Source organism: Panthera tigris, chromosome C1, assembly GCF_018350195.1.
Source record: "Panthera tigris isolate Pti1 chromosome C1, P.tigris_Pti1_mat1.1, whole genome shotgun sequence".
NCBI classification, from domain to species: Eukaryota; Metazoa; Chordata; class Mammalia; order Carnivora; family Felidae; genus Panthera; species Panthera tigris.
The window spans coordinates 52,420,189-52,446,519 of NC_056667.1; the positions used below are offsets into that span (position 1 = coordinate 52,420,189).

Here is a 26,331-nt window from a genome sequence, read left to right on the forward strand (position 1 = left end):
TCATGTAGGGAAGGCCCCACCCTAATTATATCTCCCTCTACTCTCTCTAGCTCTCCCTGGTTCCTTTTTTAAGCCTAGCTTTTCCCTGACTATAACTACTGTGTTTTCATCTTCCTGGAAGTATCTGCCCTCAGTTGCATAAAGCTGGATCCTTTTCATCTTATCTTTCAGGTATCATCTCAAAAACCACTCCTGACAGAGGCCTTCCTTGACCACATCTAACCCTTAACTACCTACTGCACTCTCTGTCACATTAGTCTTTTACTGTCTAGCCAGCACTTACTGCGATCTGAAATTATGATTTTTGTTTTGTATACTTGTTTTGTTTTTGTGTACTTTATTGTATCCTGGAGCCGTAAAGCATAAAGGAGACATAAAGTCAGTCACTTCATTTGAATTGTTTTCATGGCACATAAGAAGTCCTTAATGTTTGTGGAATGCATGAACTAATTTAACTGATAGCCAGTTTCTGTAAAATTAGCTAAATAACTAGCTAACCAGAAGGTACTCTGAACAATGATGTCAACTTCTGTAGTCGGCACTGGCAAGCGAGCACCTTTCAGTAGCTCACAGTCTGCGGTAGAAGACGACAGTTGTCGTCTGTTGAGCAGTTGTGATCCAGTGTGATAAATGCTAACGAGGAGGTAAACATAGGGTCCTCTAGGATCACAAAAGAAAGATTCCATGAGGGCGAAGTTAAATCTGAACGACGAGTTAAGGAAAAGTGGTGGGGGAAAAGGGTGGAAGGAATGTGGTAAATGTCTAGATAGAAGGCAAAGTAGTGCAAAACCCTGTGGCACAAGATGGGAACCTGATACATTTGAAATACTTCCTTGTTCCCGGAGCATCCTCCTAAGGCAACTGTCGGGTTTGACGACATAGTAATATTTGTAACGTACTATGAATGATAGCTTGCCATATACGTTATGATTAATAAGCTCAGACTTGTATGTAGTGATTACTTATTACCAGACAGTTTCTGATATTCAAAGAAGAGTGAAAGCATTTCAGAAAAGGACTGCGAGTGAAGGCTTCTGAAAGATCCTGGGACTTTACCCCACCCTCTACACTAATTGGGTACAGTCCACCGAGTTGGCGTGGGGGGCGGGGGTTGTTGTCTTGACAACAGATCTCATTGGCCTGTCAAAGTGAAACTGTTGGACGATTGGCTGCGAAGCTTTCCAGAGGCCTGCCCCGGTCGCTGATTGGATGAGGGGCAGCCAAACTCCCCCACTCCTTTCCCGCAGGGTTCTGTTGCTCGGCAACCGATTTGCGACCTCCAGCGAAGCGGGCACCCAGTTACACCTGTGAAACGTAAACTACCCTACTAACGAGGGCCCCACGCTGCCCTGAGCTTACACCTCTCCCGCTCGCCGCCCGCACGGACGACACGGGTTTGTGCCAGGTGCTCATCCAAGTTTGCCTTGAGACCAGGCTGTGGGCTGGCACGGCGGTCGCACACCGCAGTTGAGCACGTGCCCGGTTTCCTTCTTGAAGTCAGAGGAGAAAAAAAAGTCACTGTTCTATGTCCAATTTAGAGCCACTTCTGTTGGGAGGACACAGCGTTCTGGGGCTCTAGAAAACAAGATTTATGTCGGAGTGGGAGAGTGACCGGTAATCTCAGACATCTGTCTCAGAGTGCAGCCTAGGAGTGTGGGGACAAGTGCCAGGCCCTTTGCTGCCTTATCATGCACCGCAGGGCTTACTTCTTGCTGGAAAGAGACTTCCAAGAGTTGAAGGAGAACAATTTTAAGGTAAGTACCGGGAACCTGGAGGGATGGGTTTCGCTGGGGTACAAATTTTTAAAAATCATTTTGATCCGTGTTTATTCTAGAAGGCATAATTTAGTTAAACCTAATTTGCCACTGCAGCATTGTTATTTAATGAGTTGATTGCACTGTTACACTATAATAATAACAATTATTATTACTTCATAATAACAGTTCACAATATTGAGCATATTATGCTAAGTAATTTATGCGTATTTAAGCCCTGAATAGCAAGTAGTAATTAGTAGGTGCAGGGCTGTGGCTCATTAATTACAATATCATAAAATAAGTAGTGTTGGGGTGCCTGGGTGGCTCAGTTGGTTAAGTGTCTGAGTCTTGATTTTGGCTCAGGTCATGATCTCACTGTTCCGTGGGTTCGAGCACCATATCTAGCTCTGCTCTGGCGGTGTGGAGCCTGCTTGAGATTCTCTCTCTCTCTTTCTCTCTCTGCCCCGCCCCTTCTAAGATAAATAAGTAAACTTTTTTTTTTTTAAGTAGTGTTTTGTTTTACCTACATTAAATAGAAACCTAAGTCTTAGAAAGGTTCAGTAAATATTTGGCCCCAGGATTCTATCATAGGGTTTTCTGATTCCAAACGCCTTGCTCTTAAGTCTTAAGTTCTACTAATCACTGTCTAGTGCACTTTTCACCAACTGCTATCATAATGCACGAGTGCCTTTCCTTTATAATTTTAACACAGAGGAAGGCTTTGCCCTGAGTGCCACCACAGTGAGGTCCATAGGTGCCACAGGCTGATGTATCACTTATGGTATGGAGAATTAAAAATGGAAGGGGGGGGGAGGGGGTACTTAAGAGAAAGAATGGAAAGAAAGCCACCTTAGAGGGAATGCACAGAGGGCTACCAACAGTTGCTCCAGGTGTAGTTAAGTGGTTTTTTTCTGTTTCGACCCCTGCTATAGAAGTGTTGTCTTCGCTTGCAGATGTTAGAACAATTATTGAGTCCAACAACAAACATCCCGGATGCACAAACCTAACATTTGATGTTGTTTCTGCTCTACCTGAACTTTGTAGTTCTCTGGTAAAAGAGAATTTGATGAAGGGAGAAGTGATATGTAAATATAGATAATGGAGAAAATGGAAATATTATAATGTTTATCCAAACTAGCATTTAACATACTTAATAACGATGTGGTTGCTCAGAAATGTTTGTCAACTATATTTAAGTATTCCTCAGCATAAGTGATAAAGTTTTGCATGAAATACATTCTTGTCCATCCATTGGGACAGTACTCATACTGTCATTTCATATACTCAATATATGAAAATTTTATTTTTATATACAAGCATAATTTTGGAATTGTGTTTTTCTTAATGAAAATTTTTTACTTCATTCCTTCAATAGAGCATCCATATAGTTTTTTAAAGCTCTGAAGAAATTCCTGCTTTCCAACTCTTTCCTTCTTTTCTATTTGAAATCTTAAATTAGCTATTGATTTATATAAGCCACACATCTCAGTCTTGACTTTGTAGTCCCGCTTGCAATTTCCATGCTTATGATTTATTTTAAATTTACTATTGTGTGTATTTCTTGGAATCTACCTTAACTTCTGTGTAATAAGACAATATCTAGCATCTCCCCAAATCAACAAATAAATAAATTTATCAGGAAAAGAAAATGTGGAGTTTTTGGAATTCATTGTAATTTGATATCTGATCTTCAAAGCTGTGATATTTAATCTTCCACTTTGCTTTGTTTTTTAAATTAAAGGGTATTACTGCCTTTCCTGTAAGTGAAGATCTGATGGAATGGGGAGCTAGTATTCAAGGTCTACAGAATACAGTTTGGCAAGGTTTGTGTTTTCAAAACTAATTTGCTTTTTAAAAGTCTTTATGCCATTATCAGCCTATTTTCTTTCATGTATATAAGGTTATAATATACAAATTCTCTAAAATTTTAAAAGTATTCACGTGTTATTTTTTCATTATGTGCCTTAATTTCTTGCCATTTGTCAACATAGATGGAAATTTTAGATTTGAATTTTTCTTTATGCCAAATGTTAATGTTCTTACACTTTTAAGAAGCAGACACAGTAAAGTATATCAATTGGGAATATCATGTAAGCCTTCCATGAAATCAGAGAATAGCTATCAAAATTCCTACTTGCACAGAAATCCCACAATTATCTCTCACTTCTTTCCTCTGTGATTTTCCCCCCAAATTTTCACAAATCAAATTTTTAAGAAGACTGGGCCACTATAAACGTTAATGACCATGCACTTTTTCTTTGTGGTTTAACAAGATAGATTTGTCGAGTGAAGCAGGGGAGAGAAACATAAGTGGATAATTGTAAAAAAAATATAATACCTGATAGTAATGGATTTTGAATGGAATGCTGAGGAGGCAGTGATTAGTTAATTTCACCTTGGAAAGTCAGAAGTGGCTTCCCAGGGAAGTGACACTAGAGTTGAATCCTTAAGAACGGGTAAAAGTTTGTCAGGTTTAGAAGGAGAGGAAGGAAATTCAGTCTGAGTGAACAGCATGGCAAAAGCTTATCAACAAGAAATGGTTCTGGAACAGTGAGTTCAGTAAATATGAGCCATACAGTGCAGGAGGCAGGTGTTAAGGGATGGAGTCAGTGGGCAAAAAGGGTTGATGGGAAGCAGGCTGAAAACACAGTGGGATTAGATTGTGCAGAGTGTGTTATACTGTGTAGGGGAGTCTACATACCCTGTGATCCAATTTACTTATAAATAAAAATCCAGGGACCTTGAGGAGGCTAACGTGTAGAGAAACTTCAGGTTTCAGGTAATCAGTGCCACATGACACTTCTGTAAAAATGTTTGTGTCTTTATCATAGGATTATTCTTCCAACTGACAATAAATTTTACATCGGAGTACAATTTGGTCCCTCCAGTTGTGAAATTCTTAACAATTCCTTTTCATCCAAATGGTAAGGACCAAATGAGATTTCTTCATTGGGGCTCTGTCCCTATTGTCCTTGTTCCTCATAAGTGTTTAAGAATGTTTCTTTTTAACAACTTTGTTATGGTTATATTAGTAAGCATGCTTATTGGGTAAAATATGCAAAGGCACGATAAAATTATCAACTTGAATCCTAACTCACAGAGCTATTGCTCTCAACACTTAAATTTATTTTCTTTTTACTATGTATGTATTTTTTCTACATAGTTGAAATATTACATATGAAGTTTTTAAAATGACATGTTTATTTCTGCATTATTAAACATTCTTCAAAGGTCATTTTTGATGACCAAATGATAACTATTCTCGTTTTGTTCAATATTCTCATTGCGTCTAATTTTTTTATCATAAAAAATGATGCACTGACAAATTAACATTTTAGAAAGAAATTAGTTAGAATGCTGTTCAAGTTATATACAAAGTGAATTCCTGATATATCAAAAATCTAAAAGTTTTACATACTAAAAAGAAGAAAATCTAATAGAAATTTTTATCAGCTTGATGAGGAAGGCCTTTTCAAATATGATAAAACCTAGAATCCATGAAAAAAGCATGGTACATTAAACTGTATAAACTTTTTAAAACTTCTCTATGTCCAACAATATTATAAACAGAGACGAAACACATGACTTTTGCAAACCAAGGGAAAATATTTGCAATGAGAACAGAATATCTACAACATATAAAGAGCACTTAAGAATCAGTAAGAAAAATTAAAGCAATAGAAAAATGGGCAAAAGTTATAAACAAACACTTTATAGAAGAAACATAACAAAAATAAACACAAAAAGATGTTCAGCCACACTAGTAAGAAAATAAATGCATATTAAGACAAAAATTATGATTCATTGCTTATGTTTACCAAATGTTAAAAATCTACACAATTTTAGTAGGGGTAGGCAAACATGGGTTCTGACATAATGATGACCTTAGTGTGACCTATGTGGGAAGCAGTTTGACAGTTTCTAATCAGCAATAAAGGGCAAACAGCCCTAAATCCATGTAATACCATATTTATAAATGATTCCATAGAAATAGTAGCACAAGTGTGGAAGAGTATGTTTAATATTTAAAGATGTTTGTTTCCAATAACAATGTTGGAAACAGTAAAAAGGGAGATAAACACCAGTGTCCATTGATATTGGAATTTTTAAATAAAATATCTTACAGCTATATACATAACAAGGAAGATATATAAAAGCAAGACTTTTTGGTCATTGCTATATTCCAAGAATATTCACTACTTGGCATATATCTGGTGTTCAAATATTTTTAAGTAAATATGTCCAGTGACACCTGGGTGGGTCAGTCGGTTAAACATCCGACTCTTGATTTTGGCTCAAGTTATGATCTTGCACTTGTGAGACTGAACCTCACATCAGGCTCTGTGCTGACGGTGCGGAGCCTGCTTGGAATTCTGTCTCTCTCTGCCCCTCTCCTGCTCTCACCTGCAAGAACTCTCTAAACAAACAAACATCAAAAAATAAATAAATAAATAAATATGTCCAGAAATATGTTGATGATTCACTGTTAAATGGAAAAAAAAAAAAACACACACACACACTTCAAAGAATAACATGTAAGATATAATTCCATTTAATGAAAAAAACAAAAACCGTACACACACACGCACACATGTGTGTGTATATTTGTATAGCCCAACTAGTAATAATTCTAAAGAGTGGCATTAGTAGGCAAGGGAGTTTTCATATTTTACTTTATATACTTTCATATAATTTTTTCCAAGTACATTATTACTTTGTAATTTTAAAAAATCCCTATTTTTAAGGGATAAAATTAAATTTATGGTACAAAATTCATTGTGTATGTTTTATATTATTTGCTTAAAATAAACACAAATGAAGTTACTGGTTAAATATGGGGTGGGGGGGAGGTGGTCTTCTTAACTCATAGTTACAAACCTTCCATTTCCACAAAGTACAAAGAGCTTCTGTCTCAAGGAGAGAAAGTATAGAACATCTGTGATTGCTGGTCTTTCCCTCCGTCACTACTTGAGTGACTTATCTGTTGGGGAAATAGGAGGAAAAATTGAACACGTGTGGCTCAGCACTTTCTCAACACTTTATTTCCAACCAGCCTTCCCAGAGAATGGGTGCTGTCTCACTTTCTCCAGGCAAGAAACGGGCAGGCCTTCAGTTTGGGTGTGAAGTCCAAATCAGGGGGGGCTTTTTGTGGAGCTTGATTAAAGCCATTGATCATGCATTCTCCATTTCGATCTAACCTACAGTAAAGTTGATGTTTCACAGTTAGGCCTGTTTCATTATGTATGAACTCGGGAGGAGCAGAGTATTATTTATTAGCCCCCAAATTCCAAAAGATGGCTGTATATAGTTCTAAGTCTTTAGATACATAAAGCCAAGTTGCCTTTCTGGATGCTGTTTACACTTCCACCAGTAACTGTATACAAAGTTCTCATTTTATCAGTCTCCAATTCTGGGCATGGAAACTTCAGAGACTTTTTTTTTTTTTTTTTTTTTTGCCAATTTTATAAAAATCTCACTTTTTTATTTTAATAAGCACTTCTTTGAATATTTGCGAGTTAAACATTTTTTCATGTCTGTTGATGGTATTTCTTATTTTACAAATTGTCAGACTTAGCAATGTTTATTACATTGTCTTAGATGTTGCAAATATTTCCCCCTGTCACTAATTTTTAAATTTTGCTTATGCTGGCTCTTTTATATCTGGGATTTAAAAATTTTTATGTAATCATATCTATTAGTCTTGTCCTTTGAGATTTTTGTAATTATCTTTAAACTTAGCTGACCCTTTCCCCAAACACAATCAAATCATCATTTTAATATTCTTTTAGTTGTTCTGTAGTCTTATTTGTCATATTTAACTCTGTTCTTTCTTTAAAATACCGATTTAGTTAACTGAGGTGACTGAGTGGCTCAGTTGGTTAAGCATCTGACTTTGGCTCAGGTCATAATCTCATGGTTCACAAGTTTGAGCCCCACGTGGGGCTCTGTGCTGACAGCTAGGAGCCTGGAGCCTGCTTTGGATTGTGTCTCCCTGTCTCTCTGCTTCTCCGCCCCCCCCCACCCCGCCTCTCTCAAAAACAAACATTACAAAAAATTTTGTAATAAAATAAAATACTGATTTAGTTAATTAACTGTGTCAGGGGATATGCTAAGCTCTACGTATCTTTCCAATCTGTATATAACAGAACAAAGCTGGCAGAGAGGTTTTGCTGTCCTCATCATGCAGTATCATTTCTGGATGTAAGGCATTTACTCTGTGACCAGTGGGAAGGGGGAGAACCACAGAGGGCAAAACAGCTTCCTTCAGGAAATATGATGTAGAAGTTGCACACTTTCCTTCTGCTGATATCCCGTGATTACATTTTAGTTACATGGTCGCATCTCACTGGAGGAAAGGCTGGGGAAAATGCGGGCAACCATGTGTTTATCTAAAATCACAGAGAGGGATGGAGATGGGGGCAGGCATAGAGCTTCTTATCACAGAAGAAATGGAAGAAAGGAAGAGTAGATACCAGAGGACAATGAGTAGTCTGCACACTTGTTGATTATCTTTTCTTTTGCCGCTGACTCATAATTGCACTTTTAACATACAACAATTGTAACCCATAGTAGGATTTGTTTCTAAAGGTTATCACATTGTTTAATCTCACATCCCACTCCAGGGTTATAATTATTATAGTTTTACAACACGATGTCAAATCCAACAGCTCTCTTTTCACCTTTTCACAATTTTCTTTTCACTTCTTAGCTTTTTATGGCAAGGTTTTTCTATTAGGGTGCAAATGTTTCTCTTATTATTTACAAAAGTTTTTAATATGCTAATAAAACGTACTTTATCTTTTGATTCTTTTCAGTGAAGATAGTTTCTTTCATTGTATCCCCCTTTCACACATTAGGAAAGTGAGACCTAGAGAGGTAAAGTTAAATTGCTCAAGGTCACAGAGCTGACAAAGCAGGGGAGTCAATGTTCAGATCTATGTGTATGCTTTTAACAGCTACACTATATCAACTGCCAGTCACATTCACTGAAAATACTTTTCTGCTTTCTCGTTTGCTTTCTGATTTTGCCTGTGATATTTTGATGTTCATAAACTGTAAATAATAATTTTATTATATGTGTCAATATTAATGTATTATTTCAATACAGTAGACCAAAATACTGGTCGGGCCTGTATAGATTTTTTGGACGACCCTGCTAAGTGGAATACAAGCTATACATTGAGCAGCATTCTATTTACCCTCCAGGTAAGAACAGAGTAATACAGTGTTCTCTTTAAATTTGTTTACAAGTTTATTTATTTATTTTGAGAAGTGGGGAGGGTCAGAGAGAGAGAGAATCCCAAGCAGGCTTCACACTGTCAGCTCAGAGCCCAATGTGGGGCTCGATCTCATGACCATGACCACTCCATCTCATGACCATGACCACTCTCAAAATCAAGAGTCAAGTGCTTAACCAACCGAGCCTCCCAGGCACCCCTAATGCTCTCTTTAATACTTTGAACTCTCCCAGTTATTCAAAATATAAGGAATAAGATGTACAATGCATATTTAAATGTTTGAAGGATTTGAGTAAGCTTATGTAAATCAGTAAGATTTTTACACCAAGGTTATAAAGTGGGACTTACAAAGATTATTATTTTAAAGTGAAATTGATGGTTAGGTCCCTTTACAATGAGAGAATGCATATTTTATTTAAAAAAAAGAACCGGATGGTTTCAATTCTAGAAATACAGTCTTAAGTTTTCTTTTGGCTTCTAACTTCACTTCATAATATTGGATGTGATCCTTCTTCATTCATGAATCTTGCTTGCTCAGAGAGGTGAATCAAATGGCTAGAACTTAAAATGTTCAGCTTTATCAGCTTGGCTTCTGACAGTGCTAGCGACTTGCTCTTTTATAACTTTCATATCAAACCCAGGGAACAATTAAACCAGGGATTCCCTGCCCCCTCCCCCCCAGACTGATGCCTGTTTCTGGAATGCCCCCTTGCCTCTTGGATGCATCGTCCTAAGAAGCATGCCTCAGTGTTGTGTTATTTCTGTCCCTCAATGAGCCTCCTTTCTCCTCTGGTGCTAAAATAAATTATTTCAGTGGCACTTGCTTTGACCACCTATAATCCAGCTCAGCGATGTCTTTTCCATGGACCTACTTATATCATTAATAATATCTGAAAATAAACTATTAAATGTTGATTATCTGGAATACTTAGAGAATAAAGTATTCTGGCTTAATTGAATTCTCTCCATCACACAGAATTATAAGAGAAATTCTGTTTCTTATTTTTGAAAAAAAATGTTCTGTGTAGTCATCTTAGTATATACTGAGAAAAATAATCTTTTTGAAGATTAAATGCTCAAGCTTATTCATTCATTCATTCTACAAATATGTACTGAGCATCTACCTGTGTTAGGCCATGTTTGGGAAGAGATATTTGAGCAAACACTGGAAAGAAGTAAGGGAGTGTGATATGCAGGTCTCTGGGATTGATCTTCTGGATTCCTTCAGAGTGAGTCACATTCCAATCTCTTCTACCCAAATTAGGATCTGCCCGAAGAATAGTAAAACCAAATGTTCCCAAAATGTAATGAGTGAGGGCAATCCAGAATGAAATGATAGAGAATTTGAATTGCAGACTAATTTAATAAAAGGAAGATTTAGGGCTCTGAGTTCAGGGTGCTTCGTCGTGCCACTTCGCACCTTTGTACCACGGGACAAATTTCTTCACTTCTAAATACCTGAAATTCTCCATCAGTAAAATGGGGCTGTTAGTAACTCCCTTGTATAACTTGTGAGGATTAAATAAATTAACACATGAACTTAGAATCGTGAGTGGTCCAAGAAAAGAACTCAATAAAAGCTAGTTAATATTATGATTGTTCTTACCTTTAACAAAGTGACAGCAAAGTACAGCCAAATATATCATGGAAAGCCAGTAGATGACACAGTTGTTTGTCTTTTTATTTTTCAGATAGATTTATAAAACAAACATGCTCACGTTACAGATCTGTAAGATAGTAGAAAGGAAAAGAAAATTACTGATAGTCATAAAGAAAACCCCTAATCCTGCTGTTATTAACATTTCCCTGTAATGTTTTCTCCTCTGTTTTTGTTTTTTTTTTTTGTTTGTTTGAAATCTTTCAGTTCCACATTCACTACAGTGTCAAGCTCAGTTCTGTTGCCTGACAAACAACCCCCTTGTCCTCACACCTGGGCTTCATTCTCTCCCTGACGTACCATGCAGCCCCCTCGTATTATATCTTCATGCTTTTCTTCACTCACAGTGCGTGGTTCAGTTCAGGTTAAAAAGCATTTATAGAGCTCTCAATTCTAAAGTTACAAACTCAAGCAAGTCTTGGACCTTGAGAAGTGCCCAGTCTGGTTTCTGCCTGACAACCCAGTCTCTCCTTCCCTCTTGCTCGGTCTGTCTGGCAAGCGGCTGCTCCCATCAGCAGAGTCAGGGCAAATGAGTCCTCCTTTGGGATACCTTTCCTGACTTTCTTTCATAGGTAGAACTGACGGGTTTGATGTTTGAGGAATTTCTTTTGTCCCCCACCCAGTAAGTAGTACTCTAAACAGATTTCTATCAGGGCACTGTAATACTGTAAAGCACATACTGCTTTCTTATCTGTCTTCTCCTGTTGGATTAGAAGCTCCTCGAGGTCAGGGAACAGGTCCAATTCATCTCTGATTCCCCAGTACCTACCCAGGACAATGCTGACGGTAGGTACTAAGTAACACAAATGGAAGAACGAACCTGAATTGTTGCATTGTTTCAATTATGGTTTATATCTATAAATTACTTGACCTGTTTATTTTTCACTTAATATTTTATCTCAAGTAATTTTCATGTTGCTGCAATTAATATTTTAATAGCTATTTAATGGTCCTTTTGAGGTCAGCACTGCCCAGTAGAACTTTCTGCACTGACAGAAATGTCCAGTATCTGCACTGTCTAATACAGTGGGCACTAGTCACATGGCTACTGAGAACTTGAAATGTGGCTGGTGTAACTGAGGAGGACTCAGTTTTTCACTTATTTTATTTAATTTAAATTTCAATAGCCACATATGGCTAGTGCCTACTGTAATGGACAGTACATGGATAGGCCATCATTTCTGAACACTTCCCTTTAAATAACAGATGAGACCTACATATAATTATCACATTGTTTTTCAAGGGAGTAGCATTTGAAATGTGTTTAAAATATTTTAAAGTCTAACTATACTAATCATTTCCTCCTAAAATTTTTATAATCTCATAAAATATTTTAAGAACACTTGTACTTCAATATATAGTGCAAAGGTAAATACCAACACCTATCCATAAAAGGAATTCCAAATTCATGGGCTTTAACTAATTGAAAATTATAAATTGTACCTACAGTTACAGTTGTTTACCAATGCTTCAGGTTTGTTTTGTACTTATCCTCTGGAAATCTGCTTTATGTTCTTTCATACTATCACAGGGCTGATTTAAAAGTTGGACCTTTATTTTTTTTTTTTTACTATTTTAACAAGGTGTCTGATTGATACATTTGAGTATATTCCAGTTCTTAAAAATCATTAAGTACATGTAGTAGCTTGTGTACACATTATACGGAAAGGTCTTGGGCACAGTGTCAACATGAAGACTGTTGAATAAACTTTACCAGATGTGCCTCTGAGTAAGATTGCCTCTCCAGCCAAAGACCAAAAGCTTGCTCTTGAAGATAAGTTTGATCTGTTTCCTGCCTACTTTGAGAGGTATAGTGCAACCCACACTGAATCCTTATTCAAGCAACTTATAATATTCTTGGAAACATAGCTCAAATGTGTTTTCCAAACAGAAAAACTCAAATAACAGCAGTAAATTCTTAATGCTTTTGAGATATCAGATGTCAGATTATTGCTTTCATTGGTCATGACTGCCATCATTTCCATGACACATAAGCCACAATTATCCACTTGGATCTACATGTAGGTATTCTGGTAGTTATTATTTTGGCTGTATTTTATTATCTAATTTGAATGTTGTAATAGTCACAATACTGAATTATTGAATAAATACTTGCAATTTGGGAAAATAATTAAAAATTTGAGGTGATGGATAGACAAGATTATGGTTTAGCGGAACTATCAAGTTTTGGTTACTACTGGTCACCCTATTTTGTCCAGATGCACATATACTATAGCAGGCAGAATTTTCAAGATATCCTAAGACTCCCATCCTCTGGTTATTCAGTATAATATACATACTGCTGTAAAAGGACTTTGCAGATGGAATTATGGTTATGAATCAACTGACCTTAAAATACGAAGGTAATCCTGAATTATACAGGGGGACCCAAAGTAATTATATGGCCTGTTGCCAACAGAAGAGGAGGACAGAATAGTCACTCAGAGAAATACAGTGGAAGAAGGAGAATGGTTGTGGCAGGAGGGGACATCAGAGCAATTCCAAGAATAAGAAGGGTTTTTTTAATACCTTAATTTCTCTGAGATGTAGGGGTCCAAATGTAACCTGCAAGAGACTTCTTGTAGCTAAGGATGGCCCCCAGCTTACAGCCAGCAAAGAAACAGGGACTTCAGTCCTACAAATTCAAGGGTCTGAATTCAGCTAACAAACGACCGGAATGAGCTTGGAAACAGATTCTTTCAGAACCTCTCATAAGGGCCCAGCCAGCCGACACTTTGATTTTAGTCTTGTTAAATCTGGAAAAGAGAAACCAGCCTAATCACCCCAGACTTCCCACCTACAGAAGTGTGAGATAATAAGTTTGTATTGTTTAAGCTGCTAAAGCTGTGCTAATTTGTTACAGCAGCAGTAGAAAACTACAGATAAAAAATTAATCATTCAGGGATCTGGAGGAATATTGAGGTATACACAGCCTTAATACATATGTTTGCTTATCCATATCTAAGTATGGTCTTATGTTAAAATGTAAACCTTTGGGGTGCCTGGGTGGCTCAGTCAGTTAAGCATTCAACTCTGGATTTTGGCTCAGGTCGTGATCTTGCAGTACATGAGCTGGAGCCCCACATCAGGCTCTGCACTGGCAGCGTAGAGCCTGCTTGGGATTCTCCCTCACCCTCTCTCTCTGCCCCTGCCCTGTACTCAATAGTTCTCTCTATCTCTCTCTCTCTCTCTCTCTCTCTCTCTCTCAAAATAAATAAATAAACATTTAAAAAATAAAATGTAAACTTTTATTTTTTAATGGGAATGTCTCAGTGTTTCCTAATGTTGAGTTTAATTTATACATAAATTGAACTTAAATTCATGTGGTAGAAAGGAATAGGTCATAGGAAGGAACTTATAACTTGCTTTGTTTGGCTCATGAACGTGCAGTATAAAACTAAGGTAGATCAAGAGTTTCTTGAGAGTAGGGACCATGTCTCATTTGTCTTCATATCTGTCTCCAGATGGAGGCATAGTAGACATTTAATAAATGCTGTTATTCTTGTATGTGTTTGCTTGTCTTTTTGCCCTAACAAAAAAGTTTACTTTAAAAACTCTAATTTTTCTGTTTTTTTCCTGTAGGTTATGCTTTCGAATCCAGTGCTAGAAAATCCAGTGAATTTGGAAGCAGCCCAAATGCTGATTAAAGATGAATCTCTGTACAAACAAATAGTTCTAAGATTTTTCAACCAACCATCACAATGTAAGAAGTGCCTACTTACTGTTTTTTGCCAATTAATTATACATTTATGCAAATGAATGACCTAGCAAATAACTGTTACATGAGGGAATGTTTTTTGTATCCATTTTCAGTAATGAAATCATACTAAGATCTCTCCTACTGTACTGCTTTGTCAAGCTACTCAGTCATCAAAAAGCTAGTCAAAAGTTGTTCTTTAAAGGTTATCAGCAATCATAAGCTTAGTATTTTTAAATGTTATGGTCATAAGGATGGATGGTACTGACTGAAAATTATTTACCCATCACAAAGACATGACGTCTGATTTTAACTCTTCGATCTATAATGGATATTTCCCAGACTTCATCTGCAATACCCCAGATCTTACTGATCTGGAACTCCTTTCCTCTTGATTAGCAAGCAATATGTTTAGCTTTTTGTTCTGAAGAGTATTCCTCTCGTATTCCTTCTAAGAGTCCTTGTGGAAATGACACCTGAAGTTCTTGAATCTTTCTGCTCTATTGACCAGTGATGTGTTTTATATATATATATATATATATATATATATATATATATATATATATATATATAATATTTTTATATATTTTTATATATATACAATTTTTTTTTTTTTGCTCACTCTCATCCTGCCAGTGACCTCTTCATGACTTACCCCCATCGTCTTCACTGTTTCTGTGTTAGCAGAGTAATGCTGTTGGCTTCTTATGACCAGGGAGGTTTGCCACAAATGAGGGTTAGGCCCCTAGGGACAGTTCTTTCCTCTATGTCCTGCCCCTCCCCCTTCTAGCGGCACACGGCAGCCATGTGTCATAGCTGGTATTACCTCCCCAACAGCAAGCCTTGCTGTTCAGACTTGCTCTCTCAAACTGAGCTCTCTGTACTTTTTTGTTCAGATGTCCCCTGCTTCTTTTTACCTTCCCTTTGTAGGGCTTGCCAGTCCATTAGCTAGGTCTGTACAATTGTGACCAAGTTCAAGTGCTCCTCCATAGGACTTCTGGGTCTGGTGCAAATCAAGCAGTGATGACAGGCATCTTTTTCAGTATCTTCAAACACGTCATGATAGTCATGGAGTCCCTCAACCAATCCCTGACAGTTTTGAAACAGGTTTGTACACAGAGGAGTCTGATTGCTTCACTCTGGCCACATTTCTGACCCACTGGAATACTATAGCATCCACAACTGTATCCTCTACACTCAGTTACTATTTGTGGAATGAATGAATAAACAATTTATATCACTTAACCGTTCATTGAGCCCTACAGTACCATCATTATAGAGAAAGATTCTACAACAAAGCTATGTCCACAGTCTAGTAAATGGAAATTTAAAAACTGGTTTTAAAGGATTTTCTACAGCAAATGATTCTGTGCAATAGATTTTGGGTTTGCCCTGCAAAAAGGAAGGATGAGAAAAAAAAAAAAACTTTAGAGTCCTTCCTTTTGTCCTCCTGTCTAGTAGATGCCATCCTTCACTCCTTTTGGTTCTCCAGCTGTGCCATAAAGTCAGACAGAAAAGCTGCCCCAGTTGCTAAATCTCCCTGCACAGGAGCAACAGAGCAAATAGAACTTTGGCAGGTTTTCACCATATTCTTTAGTTATGTTGGTGAAATATGTGGGAATCCAAGACAGTAAATAGTTAGCTTGCTTGCCACCTCAGCCAGACTGTGAGTGGTGGCCTAGGGTTCCATAAAGAGACTGACTTCCTGCAGCTTTCAAGGGCAAGAGTGTCCATGATGCAGCAGAGACAGCTGCTAAGGGGGTGGGAGGCAGGGGAGAAGTAGCAGAAAACTTGTTCTAAATTAGAGGGTATCAAACTATGTGGATTTCTGTGAAAAACTTCATCCAGTGAGAATAAATTACTTGTAACACTTTAGAAAAAAATTTTTTAATGTTTATTTATTTTTGAGAGAGAGGGAGAGACAGAGCCTGATGCAGGGCTCATACTCATGAGCCATGAGACCATGACCTGAGCCGAAGTCAGACACTCAACGGACTGAGCCACCCAGGTGCCACTACTTGTAACAACTTGAAAAAAATGTCTCACTAGAATGCTTCAAGAGTCATCTTTCATATAGTTTAAAAGATTAATAAAGAGAGCTAGAAAATGCTTAAAAGGAATTACCATAGTTTTAGATAACCCAAAACTAGAACAGATAGTTAATTGTATAAAAGAGAAACTCAAGAAGCAGCAAATTGTATCCTCTCTGGAGGCATTGATTATAGGCTGGAACTACACCCTCAATACCCAGTGTACTGTCTGTTGGTAGGTATTGAATAAAAACTTGTAGAATGAATGAATGAAAAACTGCATGTAAACTTAGATCCTGATTTTACTTCATAGTTTACAAAATGCTTTCACACACATTTATTCATCTGATGCTCAGCCTCTTCCTCAGTGAGGAAGCTGAGGGTCATTGGTGAAGTGGTTGGCCCTAGGCCACAGAGAGCAAGCTGCAGAGGTCAGACCTTCAACCCAGGTGTTCCCCTTCCTTTGTGCCTCCAAATTTAATAGGATGAGCATAAAGTCATTCATTTGGGATCAGAGCATTAAAACTTCCCAGGAAAGAATAAGAGAGAGCTGACTTGGCAGCAGAACTCCCTGAAAAACTTCTTGGGGAATTTATTTGATCATAAACTTAAGGTATAGAAAGTGCTTTTCCACCAGGTACCTGTTGTATGAAAATCCTACCCTACTCTGGTGTGCAGGGCCCTCATCTGGAGTTACCAGCATGCTCAATCTGGAGAATCACATTCCCTGAGCTGAAGAAACTGTATGTTTAGCTAATGGAAGAAATGATAAAAGGCAGCTGTAAAAGCTGTCTTCAAATATTTGAAGGGCTTTCATAGAGAAAAGGGCAATTAACTCTCTGTTGTTCCAAAAAACTGAAGTAGCTGCAATCAGTTCTGCCTTCCACAGGCCTACTAGGTTGTAGCCACTATGGTCCAGAATCTGCAGGCTTGGCCCTGCCTCGTGCTGGTACATACCTTAAATACATGGGGACTTCTCCCTCATAATCAGTGGTCTGGAATTAATTTCATTAGCCTAAGCCTAAGCCTAAGCCTAAGCCTGGTATTTGGTATGCAGACATGCAAATGCCTCTCATTCCCCAAACTTTCCATAACATGATGTTTGTCTAGCCTGAACAGCTAGGTCTCAGGTCTCTGCCTTGGCGTATTGACAAGAACACGCTAAGCTGTGAGCTCAAAGCCAGATGATGGAGGTCCCAATGACCTTGCCAAATCCTGCCATCTTCTTTGGGACTGGACCCTATCTCTCTTACTGGTAACGAGAGTGTTCATGTACACCGGACTGCCTGGGACAGTCCTGCTATAATTATTTCTAACACCCCCCTTTACTCTGTGCTCTGGTTTGCACAACAAATTACATAGTCAGAGGCATCTGGCATCTCCAATTCCTAAATTGTTTCCCAGGTTCTGAAGTGTAAATTCACATGCTTTTTATTGGTGTCCCCTCATCATGTCATTTGATTTCAGTTTTTTGGCTAAGACAGTTACCACTTAACATCTTTCACCTTGATTTTCTGCCTGTTTTTCTGTTGCTCTCCTTGAGGTTTTATACTTTAGTTTTATTCTTTTATTACTATTTTATTGAGGGTTTGGAAAGAGTGTACATAAAACCATTTATTCCTTCTTCTAAGTCAACCAGATTCCTTTCATATTTTTCTTTACAGTGAGAGATGACAGGCCTGAGTCACTTAAAGATCCAGATAAATTTATCAGGTAAGTTTTTCTTTTTTAAAAAAAAATGTTTATTTATTTTGAGAGAGAGAGCACACATGCACGTGTAAGTGGGGGAGGGGCAGAGAGGGAGAGAGAGAATCCCAAGCAGGCTGTCGGTGCAGAGCCTGATATGGGGTTCAAACTCATGACTCTGAGATCGTGACTTGAGCCTAAATCAAGAGTTGGACGCTTAACCAACTGAACCACATATGTGCCCCAGGTAAGTTTTTCTTTATATATTCTATGTCAATTCTTTCCTTTTTTCCTTCCTTCCTTCTTTCATTCTTTCCTCTCTCTTTCTCTTTAATCTCTACACCTGACATGGTGCTCGAACTCATGACCTCAATTTATTTACTAAAAGGACTATTGATTTAAACGGTTTATATTTTTTATCATAATTGAATTTTTACTTTATTTATTTATTTATTTACTTACTTACAGTTTATTTATTTTTGAGAGAGAGAGAAAGAGAGCACAAGCAGGGGAGGGGTAGACAGAGAGGGAGAGAGAATCCCAAGCAGGCTCTGTGCTGTCAGACACAGGACTCCATCTCACAAACCATGAGATCATATCCTGAGCTGAAATCGAGAGTCAGACACTTAACTGGCTGAGTCATCCAGGTGCTCCAAATTTTCGCTTTTTAACCTATAAAAGGAAGTAGATCTCTTTTCCTCTTACAATGCTTTTTTCTTAATGTTGTTTTTGGGAAGAATGTGGAAAAGTGATTGAATTCTTTGTAGACTATTAAATTAAAATTTAATGTAATTATATGAACTTGCCTCTTCCTTTAATTTTCATTTTTTATTGCGGATAAAGAAAAAACATGTTATGAATATAATGAGCACAAACCATTTACACATCATAAAAAGCCAAGCAATTAGGGAAATATAAGGTCCCAGAGGAAAATGATGAGAGTTAGGGATGAGTCCATTGTACCTTTTAGGAGATAACATGAAAATGTGGCAACAGTTTAGCCATGAACACCTGAACAAGGTACAGGACAATGTTCTCATTTATAGTTCTGCAGTATTTAGTTTCTTGAGCATTTCCATCAGCCTTAATTTTGTAGTCAGTCAGATATAGAAGACAGTTAACTAGTGTTGAAATGACTTGCTTCAGCTTATGCTTTCTTGACCGGCCCTATATAAAAGATGAGCAAGTTAGGTAACTCAGGTGGCTTCGGTTGGTGAAAGTCTTGGAAAGTTTCAGGAAGGCAAGTACACTCTAATAAATAGTGCACCCTGTTGGCATTCAGTAAAGGACATCGCTGCCCCTTAAACTTATCAAATGGAAAGAAGCAACTTACCTTCTTGGCACAAAATGGACCTGTGGTAAATAGTTGTTGAATGTGCCAACACTGTTTTATCTCCTCTAAAACATGAATGTCCCTGGAATTTTACAAAGCTCTTTCTATTTGTGGTATAATCATTTGCAGTGCATAAAAGTACGGTGCCAGCATTTACTAATAAGGCAGCGAAATGGAGGCCAGAAGAACTTCTGTGGTTTCAGCGTTGGCTGGTCCTCTGAATGAAACCCAGAATAAATGAAGCTGGAATCAGGTCTTATCTGTGGTGTTCCCATAGTGCTAGCCTGCAATCTCTAGAGAAATCTCTAGGACTCAATTGAAGCAATATAATCTATATTTCAATGATACTCTACACTCCTAGTATATAGGAGGCTGCAATTTATTATATATCTGTGGCTCCAAATGTTTACCCCTGGTACATTTGTTATGGGACAAAGCTCAGTTATGTCTAGCTTTTAATTTTTAAAATGTTTTAAATGTTTGTTTGTTTGTTTGTTTGTTTTTGAGAGAGAGAGCATGAGCATGGGAGGGACAGAGAGAGAGGGAGACACAGAACCTGAAGCAGGCTCGAGGCTCTGAGCTATCAGTGCAGAGCTCGATGCGGGGCTCAAACTCGTGAACCACGGGATCATGACCTGAGCCGATGTCGGACGCTCAACTGACTGAGCCACCCAGGTGCCCCTTGTTTTTAGTTTTTATGTAGACTTGTACAATGAGGTCTCACAGAAGTTATTCCAAAAGAGATGCTGCTCTTAGCATTGTCTGTCTAGCACCATATGCTAGGACTTTACTTTATGAGCTAAAAGTATTAACCTGACTACAGAAATGAATTCCAGAGGCCTAGCCAGACAGTTAAGACCCTGTTTCCAAAAGATAAAGCAAAACATAGGTAAAGTCTAGTCAGTTGAGTAGAATATAGTCGGGGGAATCCAGTTGATGTTCCGTAATTAAAAATGGTTTAGGCTTGTGCTTACCACCTGGGAAGTTTGCACATGGGCTGTAGGATGCCACTTAACAAGATATAGGGCGGCTTCTGGGAGAACAGCTACTTACTCATTTATTTAAAATATATTCACTGAGCATTTGCTGCATAATAGACACTGTGCTCCCATACTGGGGACACACAGCTGAATAATATATAATCTTTGGTCTCACATGATTTATAGTCTAGGATTGGAAGCTCTCCTCTGAAGAGAAGATAGTGCGGGGAGTGTGCCTGACTGTCCATCCTATAGGACCATATAGGGAGCAACTTCTACCAAAAGATGTAGTGGAAGGCCACAGGGCTAATACCAGGATTGCGGCTGGGGGGAATGCTAAAGTCAGAGGGAATCATATTTAAAATGAGTCATATTGAGTATAAAATTCTTCTCCTGTAGCTTTTTTTTTTAAAGCCCTCCTTTAGAGGCTTATATTTTTTTCACCAAGTCACCTCTCACTGGTGCTACCTCTGTTAAATGCAATCTAACATTCCATTGGACCATACCTATTAATTGTTTTATTACATTAATACTTACAATATAGTAAGTCCTATTACAGAGATGAGATCTAGATGTTAGAGGAGCATAGAGGAAGAAATATCTTCCTAAAGCTTGGACTGCCAGAGTGGGAGGAGGGGCATATAAAGACCAGCTTCCAGGAGAAGGTGATGCCTGAGGTGATTTCTAAAGGGAGAATAGGAATTCACCTACAGACAAGAGGAGAAGGACATTCAGGCAGAGGGAATAACACATTCAGAAGCATGGAAGTGTGAGAGAGCATAATTTCTCCACCACCCGACACAAGGGAAAGTAATTTGACATCCAGAATAAAAAGTAAAAATGAATCCAGATGCCAGGGGCAACCAAAGTGTATCAGGACCTGAGGTACAAAACTAGAAGTTGTGAGGGAGAAGGGGATTGGTTGCTAGATATCAAGAAAATAGAAGTGTCTTTTTGGACATGATTCTGCAGACTTTTACTTACTAACATTAAAAGGATGTGAAGGATGGGTTATGAAATATCACATATGTTAGTATCTGAGCTAAACCTTCTGGAGAACTTGCTGCAGTTTGTACCTCAGCACTTGCAGCTTCACCTTGCTTCTTTATGTTACAGAGACAGCTTCGTTCCTTAAACCCCTGAACCAACCTCTGCCAACTTCAGACTTGTCTTTGGCAGCTTCTTCACCTCTCTCAGCCCTCGCGGAATGAAGAGAGTTAGCGCCGTGCTCTGGACTGGTCTTTGTCTTAAGGGAATGTTGTGGTCGGTGAGATCTTCTATCCAGACCATGCAGATTTTCTCCATATCCACATTAAGGCTGTTTTGCTTTCTATCATTCCTGTGTCCAGTGGAGTAACACTTGTAATTTCCTTCAAGAGCTTTTCCTTTGCCTTCACAACTTGGCTGTTTGGTTCAAGAAGCCTAGTTTTCAGCCTATCTCAGCTTTCGATACGCCTTCTCCCTAAGCTTAGTCATGTCTAGCTTCTGCTTCTCTTCCTTACACTTGAACGCTGAGACCATCGTAGGGTTATTAGTTGGACTAATTCCAATATTGTTCTGTCACAGAATAGGGGGACTGGAGGAGAGGGAGAGAGACAGGGGAACGACCAGTGGGTGGAGCAGCCAGAACACTCACATCTACCGATTAGGTTTGCCATACTGCACACGTGTGGTTCATGGCACCCCAAAATAATTACCATGGTAACATCAAAGATCACTGGCCACAGATCATCATAACTAATATAATAATGGAAAAGTTTGAAATATTGTGAGAATTGCCAAAATGTGACAAAGAGACAGGAAGTGAAAAAAAGCTGTTGGAAAACTGGCACAGATTTGCTTGACACAACTTTAACACAGACCTTCCATTTGCAAAAACTGCAGTATCTGAAAAGCACAATATAACGAGGTATGCCTGTATTTCAAAATTAAAAAAAAAAAAGTTTTTGAAGAAAAGTATTCAAATTTTTTTTGCTGAATAGAGAAAATGGGTATAGCTCCAAACTTTCAAAGTCTGATTCTAAAATCTGAGATTATTACACGAAAGAAAAATTATAGGCCATAACCTCTCATAAACACAGAAGCATAAAGCCTAATCAAAATATTAGCAAATTGAATCCACTGATACATAAAAAGGGGTAGTACATCATGACTAAGAGGGCTTCATTTCAGGAAAGCCAGGTTGAGTTAAAATTTTTAAATCAGCGTAACTCACGAAGTTAACCAAATAAAGGAAAAAAAACCAAAATGATCTCAACGAATCAGGAAAAATTATTTGCTAAAATTTGTCACCCATTCATGATAAAAATTCTCACCAAAGTAGGAATAGAGAAGAAATTCCTTATTCCAATAAAGAAAATCTATAAAAATCCAATGGCAAACCTCATACTCAGATGTGAAATGTTGAATGCTTTCCTCCTGAGTTTAATGAGACAAGTATGTCCATTATCACCACTTCTATTCAGCACTGTGCTAGAAGTCCTAGCCAGTGCAATGAAGCCAGGAAGAAAAGTTATAAAGTTTGGAAAGGAGGAAGTAAACCATCTTTATTCACAGATAATGGGATTATATAATAGTAAAATCCAAATGAATATACAAAGCTCGAAAATTAATAAGTGAATTTAGCTAGGCCCTTGGATAGAAAATGAACATTTAAAAAAGCAACTATATTTTTATATACTAGCAATCAATACATAGAAATGGAAGTGTTAGAAATACCATTACAATAGCATCAAAACATAACAAAAGATGAATAAGACATCTATGCCAATACCCACAAAATGTATCTAGGAGAAATTTTAAAAGACCTAAAGAAATAGATATACAAAGTTTGTGACTTGGGAGAGACTGAATATTATTGCAATGTCAGTTCTTTCCAAATTAATCTATAGATTCAATTCAATCTCAGTCAAAATCTCAGCAGTTTTTTTCCCCTGGAAATTAACAGGATGGTTTTAAAGTACATCTAAAAATGCGAAGGATTTAGGATAACAAGACAATCTTGAAGAAGAACAAAGAGGATTGACACTGCCAGTTATCAGGATTCACTGGAAAGTGAGAATAAATTTCAGTCTGACTGGGTCTTTCTAGGTCGTGTTCCTGTCCCTAAACAGTTCCCATTGTCAGAAAGCCTTAAACCCATCAGGCCCTGACTTAGAGTCAGGGTGGAGGTCAGTCCTGTCAGGCTGAATGGCATGTACGTGAGGGGGAGGAATGGAATAGTTACTGTTGGAGAGGCGACCACAATGTCCACTGTGACAACCTTCATATACATACTATTTTTATTGGACTGGAACCTTGGTAAGTAAGAGTTGGATAGGCACAGGAGACAAACGAGTCTTTAGATAGGACTGCTTGCACACATACAGAAATGTAATATGTGGCAAACTCAGGATCAGCAGGAAGTTCCATATGATGGAGCCTCTGTACGTGCAGATGATAGTGGAAGAAACGGTTGGAAATAGCCAGATGCTAACACACCTCGAGTTCTATTTGAAAGTGTTTAGACTTTATCCTGTAGAATTAAGTCACCAAACATGGTTTGCAAGCAGATGCATGATAATCTGGAATAGGGAGAGGCTGAGAAAAACAATTAGGAAGCTGTTTAGAGTTTGCAGAAGAGAAATGATGAGGTACTTATTCAGAGCAATGGAGAGAAGCAGCTGTAGCTGACACTGAGGGTTAAGGGATGCTAAACTCCCTGCCTGGCTGTTCCCATGGAAGACTTCACTGAATGCTCACCACAACCACTGGAGAAAGTTCTAAGTTAACTTTATACATGAAGAAACAGGAGTGAAATTATTTTCTGCCTGGAGTCACACAGCTAGCAAGTAGCAGTACCTGAGTGTTTTAACACACGCCAGATGATTCCAGAGCCTGTACTCTTAATCATGATGCTACATAACTAAATATCCAGAGATTTGTAGGGGTTTAGTCAGTAGGCTTGGGTTATGGGTGGGATATTGCTTCCATGAAGTAACACTACCTTGACTCTCTTCTTCCCTTTATGATCCTTTTTGTTTCCTTCACTGGCTCCTCTTAACTCTGAATTGGCTTCTGATCTTTCTTTTCTAAACACTTACTTACTCTTTCTATGTTTGTTTTCCCTAATGGCATCATCTATCAACCTTTATGTTGATTTGACCCTAATCTCTTATTTCCAGTCTCAATTTCTCAGTCACACTCCTAAGGGTCATCACCTAAAACCCATGTTTAAGTTTAAACTCATATTTTACTTCAGATTCTGTAGATGCTTTCTGTTAATAGCAAAACTAAATGGTCTTCCGGGCTTTAGAAGAATATTTGACCCCCAGATTCCTTCACCTTTCACACACCCTATCAGAAAACCAGTCCAGTCATTTCATTTAGTGTGTCAGAGGTTCGTCTCCTCCCTTCCGCAGTCTCTGCTCCCACCCTCTATTGGCTCTGCGTTTCTTGTCTGAATTTCTGCATCTGTTTCCTAGCTTGTCCACCTGCATTTGGTCTCTTATATGCTCCACCCTGCATACTAAAGCCAGAAAAAACTTACACACTCGTTCCATAATTTATTTGCCTTATTCAAGAACTTCTGATTGCTGTCTATCACCCAATAAATCAGAATACTGAATCAACTGTAACCCATTCTCTGCCTACATCTGAAGACCCTGCATTGCCCACTTTCAACTATTTTGTCGAATTCCATTGCTCTGAAATTGGAACTCTCCACTACGGTCGGTTCTCTTGTCATTATTGTCTCTTCCCTCAGCATGGTCTGTACACATGTGCACGTGCACACACCGTGCTCCTTCCCATCTGAGCTATTGCTAATACTCGTCTCCTGGCCTAAAATGCTTCCATCTCTTCCAGGTTCATATCCCAGGTGACTCCTTCCCTAAAGCCTCCGAGACAAAGTCACACCTCCCTCTTCCGACTTTTTTAGCTTGCTGCCACTGCCAAAGAACTATCTGTCATTGTCATCTCCAAATGTCTCTGTTAAATGATGTAACACTTTATGTGTTAAACATAGAGCTATTCCATTTGCCAATTTGGGTATATATCTTATTTTCCCAATAGGCTAATAGGCTCTAATGTTCAGTTTCAAATTATATCTCCTGCTTTTTCATATTCATAATGCCAATGATAATACTCAGTAAATTCCTGTCCATGTTTCAAGTTATAAACACGTGTAGTTTGTATAATTCCCTGTAAACTTAGTAGCTTATCTGAATTACCATAAAAATAGTTACTGTTCTCTTATTTTAAGGGGCTGTTTCTTTTACAGAATTGGAAATGCAAATTTTCTCAAATGTTTAAGACATTCTGCTTTGTGTATTCAAACTATACTGAAGTTACACCTTTTTTGAGTAATATTTTAAATTATTCTGGGGAAGAAAAGAAAGCCCCTGAAGGCTAACAGTTTGAAATTGAACAGGACACCACTGGGAAGGGAGAGGGTCATGGGTCATCGTCAAACAGACAAAAAAACAATGGAGACGATTGTGTCTAAAGATGGTGTATTTTTTTTTCACGAGACAGTGTGTTGACAGTTTCCTTCCTCTTGGGTCATTGTTGTCTGCTAAATGATCTGTGACAGCAAATTGATCACCAGCTTCTTCATGCAGGAGATAGAATGCAGCCTTTCATTTTGTTACCTCTCTTGCCAAATGCTGAAACATTTCGTTGGCAAAAGTAATGTTAGTTTAATATGTCATTTACTGGTGTAAAGCTCCGCACGCAGCTCTGGGAGCCATAATAGCAGTGATTAATTTATCTTCACCCAGTTTCAGATTTCTACTTACGTGTGATTGCAAAAGCAATAACGCATTTGAAGAATGTTACTCTTAAAATGATGTGTCTGTAATTATCACTTAAATAAATGAATGCATTAAACAATTTAGCTATTGTACCATCCATTTCAAAATTGAGTCCGATATTTACTTCAAGGTAGCTACAATTCACCTAGGAAAATTAATGC

At 38.1% G+C, this 26,331-nt stretch overlaps 1 protein-coding gene across 10 annotated transcripts in view; it reads left to right on the forward strand.

Annotated features, from left to right (window-relative positions):
• Positions 1-1,000: 1,000 nt before the first annotated feature.
• UBE2U (ubiquitin conjugating enzyme E2 U) overlaps positions 1,001-26,331 on the forward strand; it is a 58,705-nt gene continuing 33,374 nt past the window's right edge. For 2 of the 10 annotated variants that reach the window (XM_042997462.1, XM_042997464.1), the window contains exons 1-6: positions 1,001-1,754; positions 3,499-3,580; positions 4,589-4,681; positions 8,866-8,963; positions 14,235-14,355; positions 18,044-18,092. In XM_042997462.1, the coding sequence (XP_042853396.1) occupies positions 1,689-1,754; positions 3,499-3,580; positions 4,589-4,681; positions 8,866-8,963; positions 14,235-14,355; positions 18,044-18,092 (509 nt within the window). In that variant the 5' untranslated portion in view covers positions 1,001-1,688. Of the gene's footprint in view, positions 1,755-3,497; positions 3,581-4,588; positions 4,682-8,865; positions 8,964-14,234; positions 14,356-18,043; positions 18,093-26,331 lie in introns of those variants that run through there. The other 8 variants (XM_042997468.1, XM_042997466.1, XM_042997470.1 and 5 more) reach the window with 7 other exon arrangements.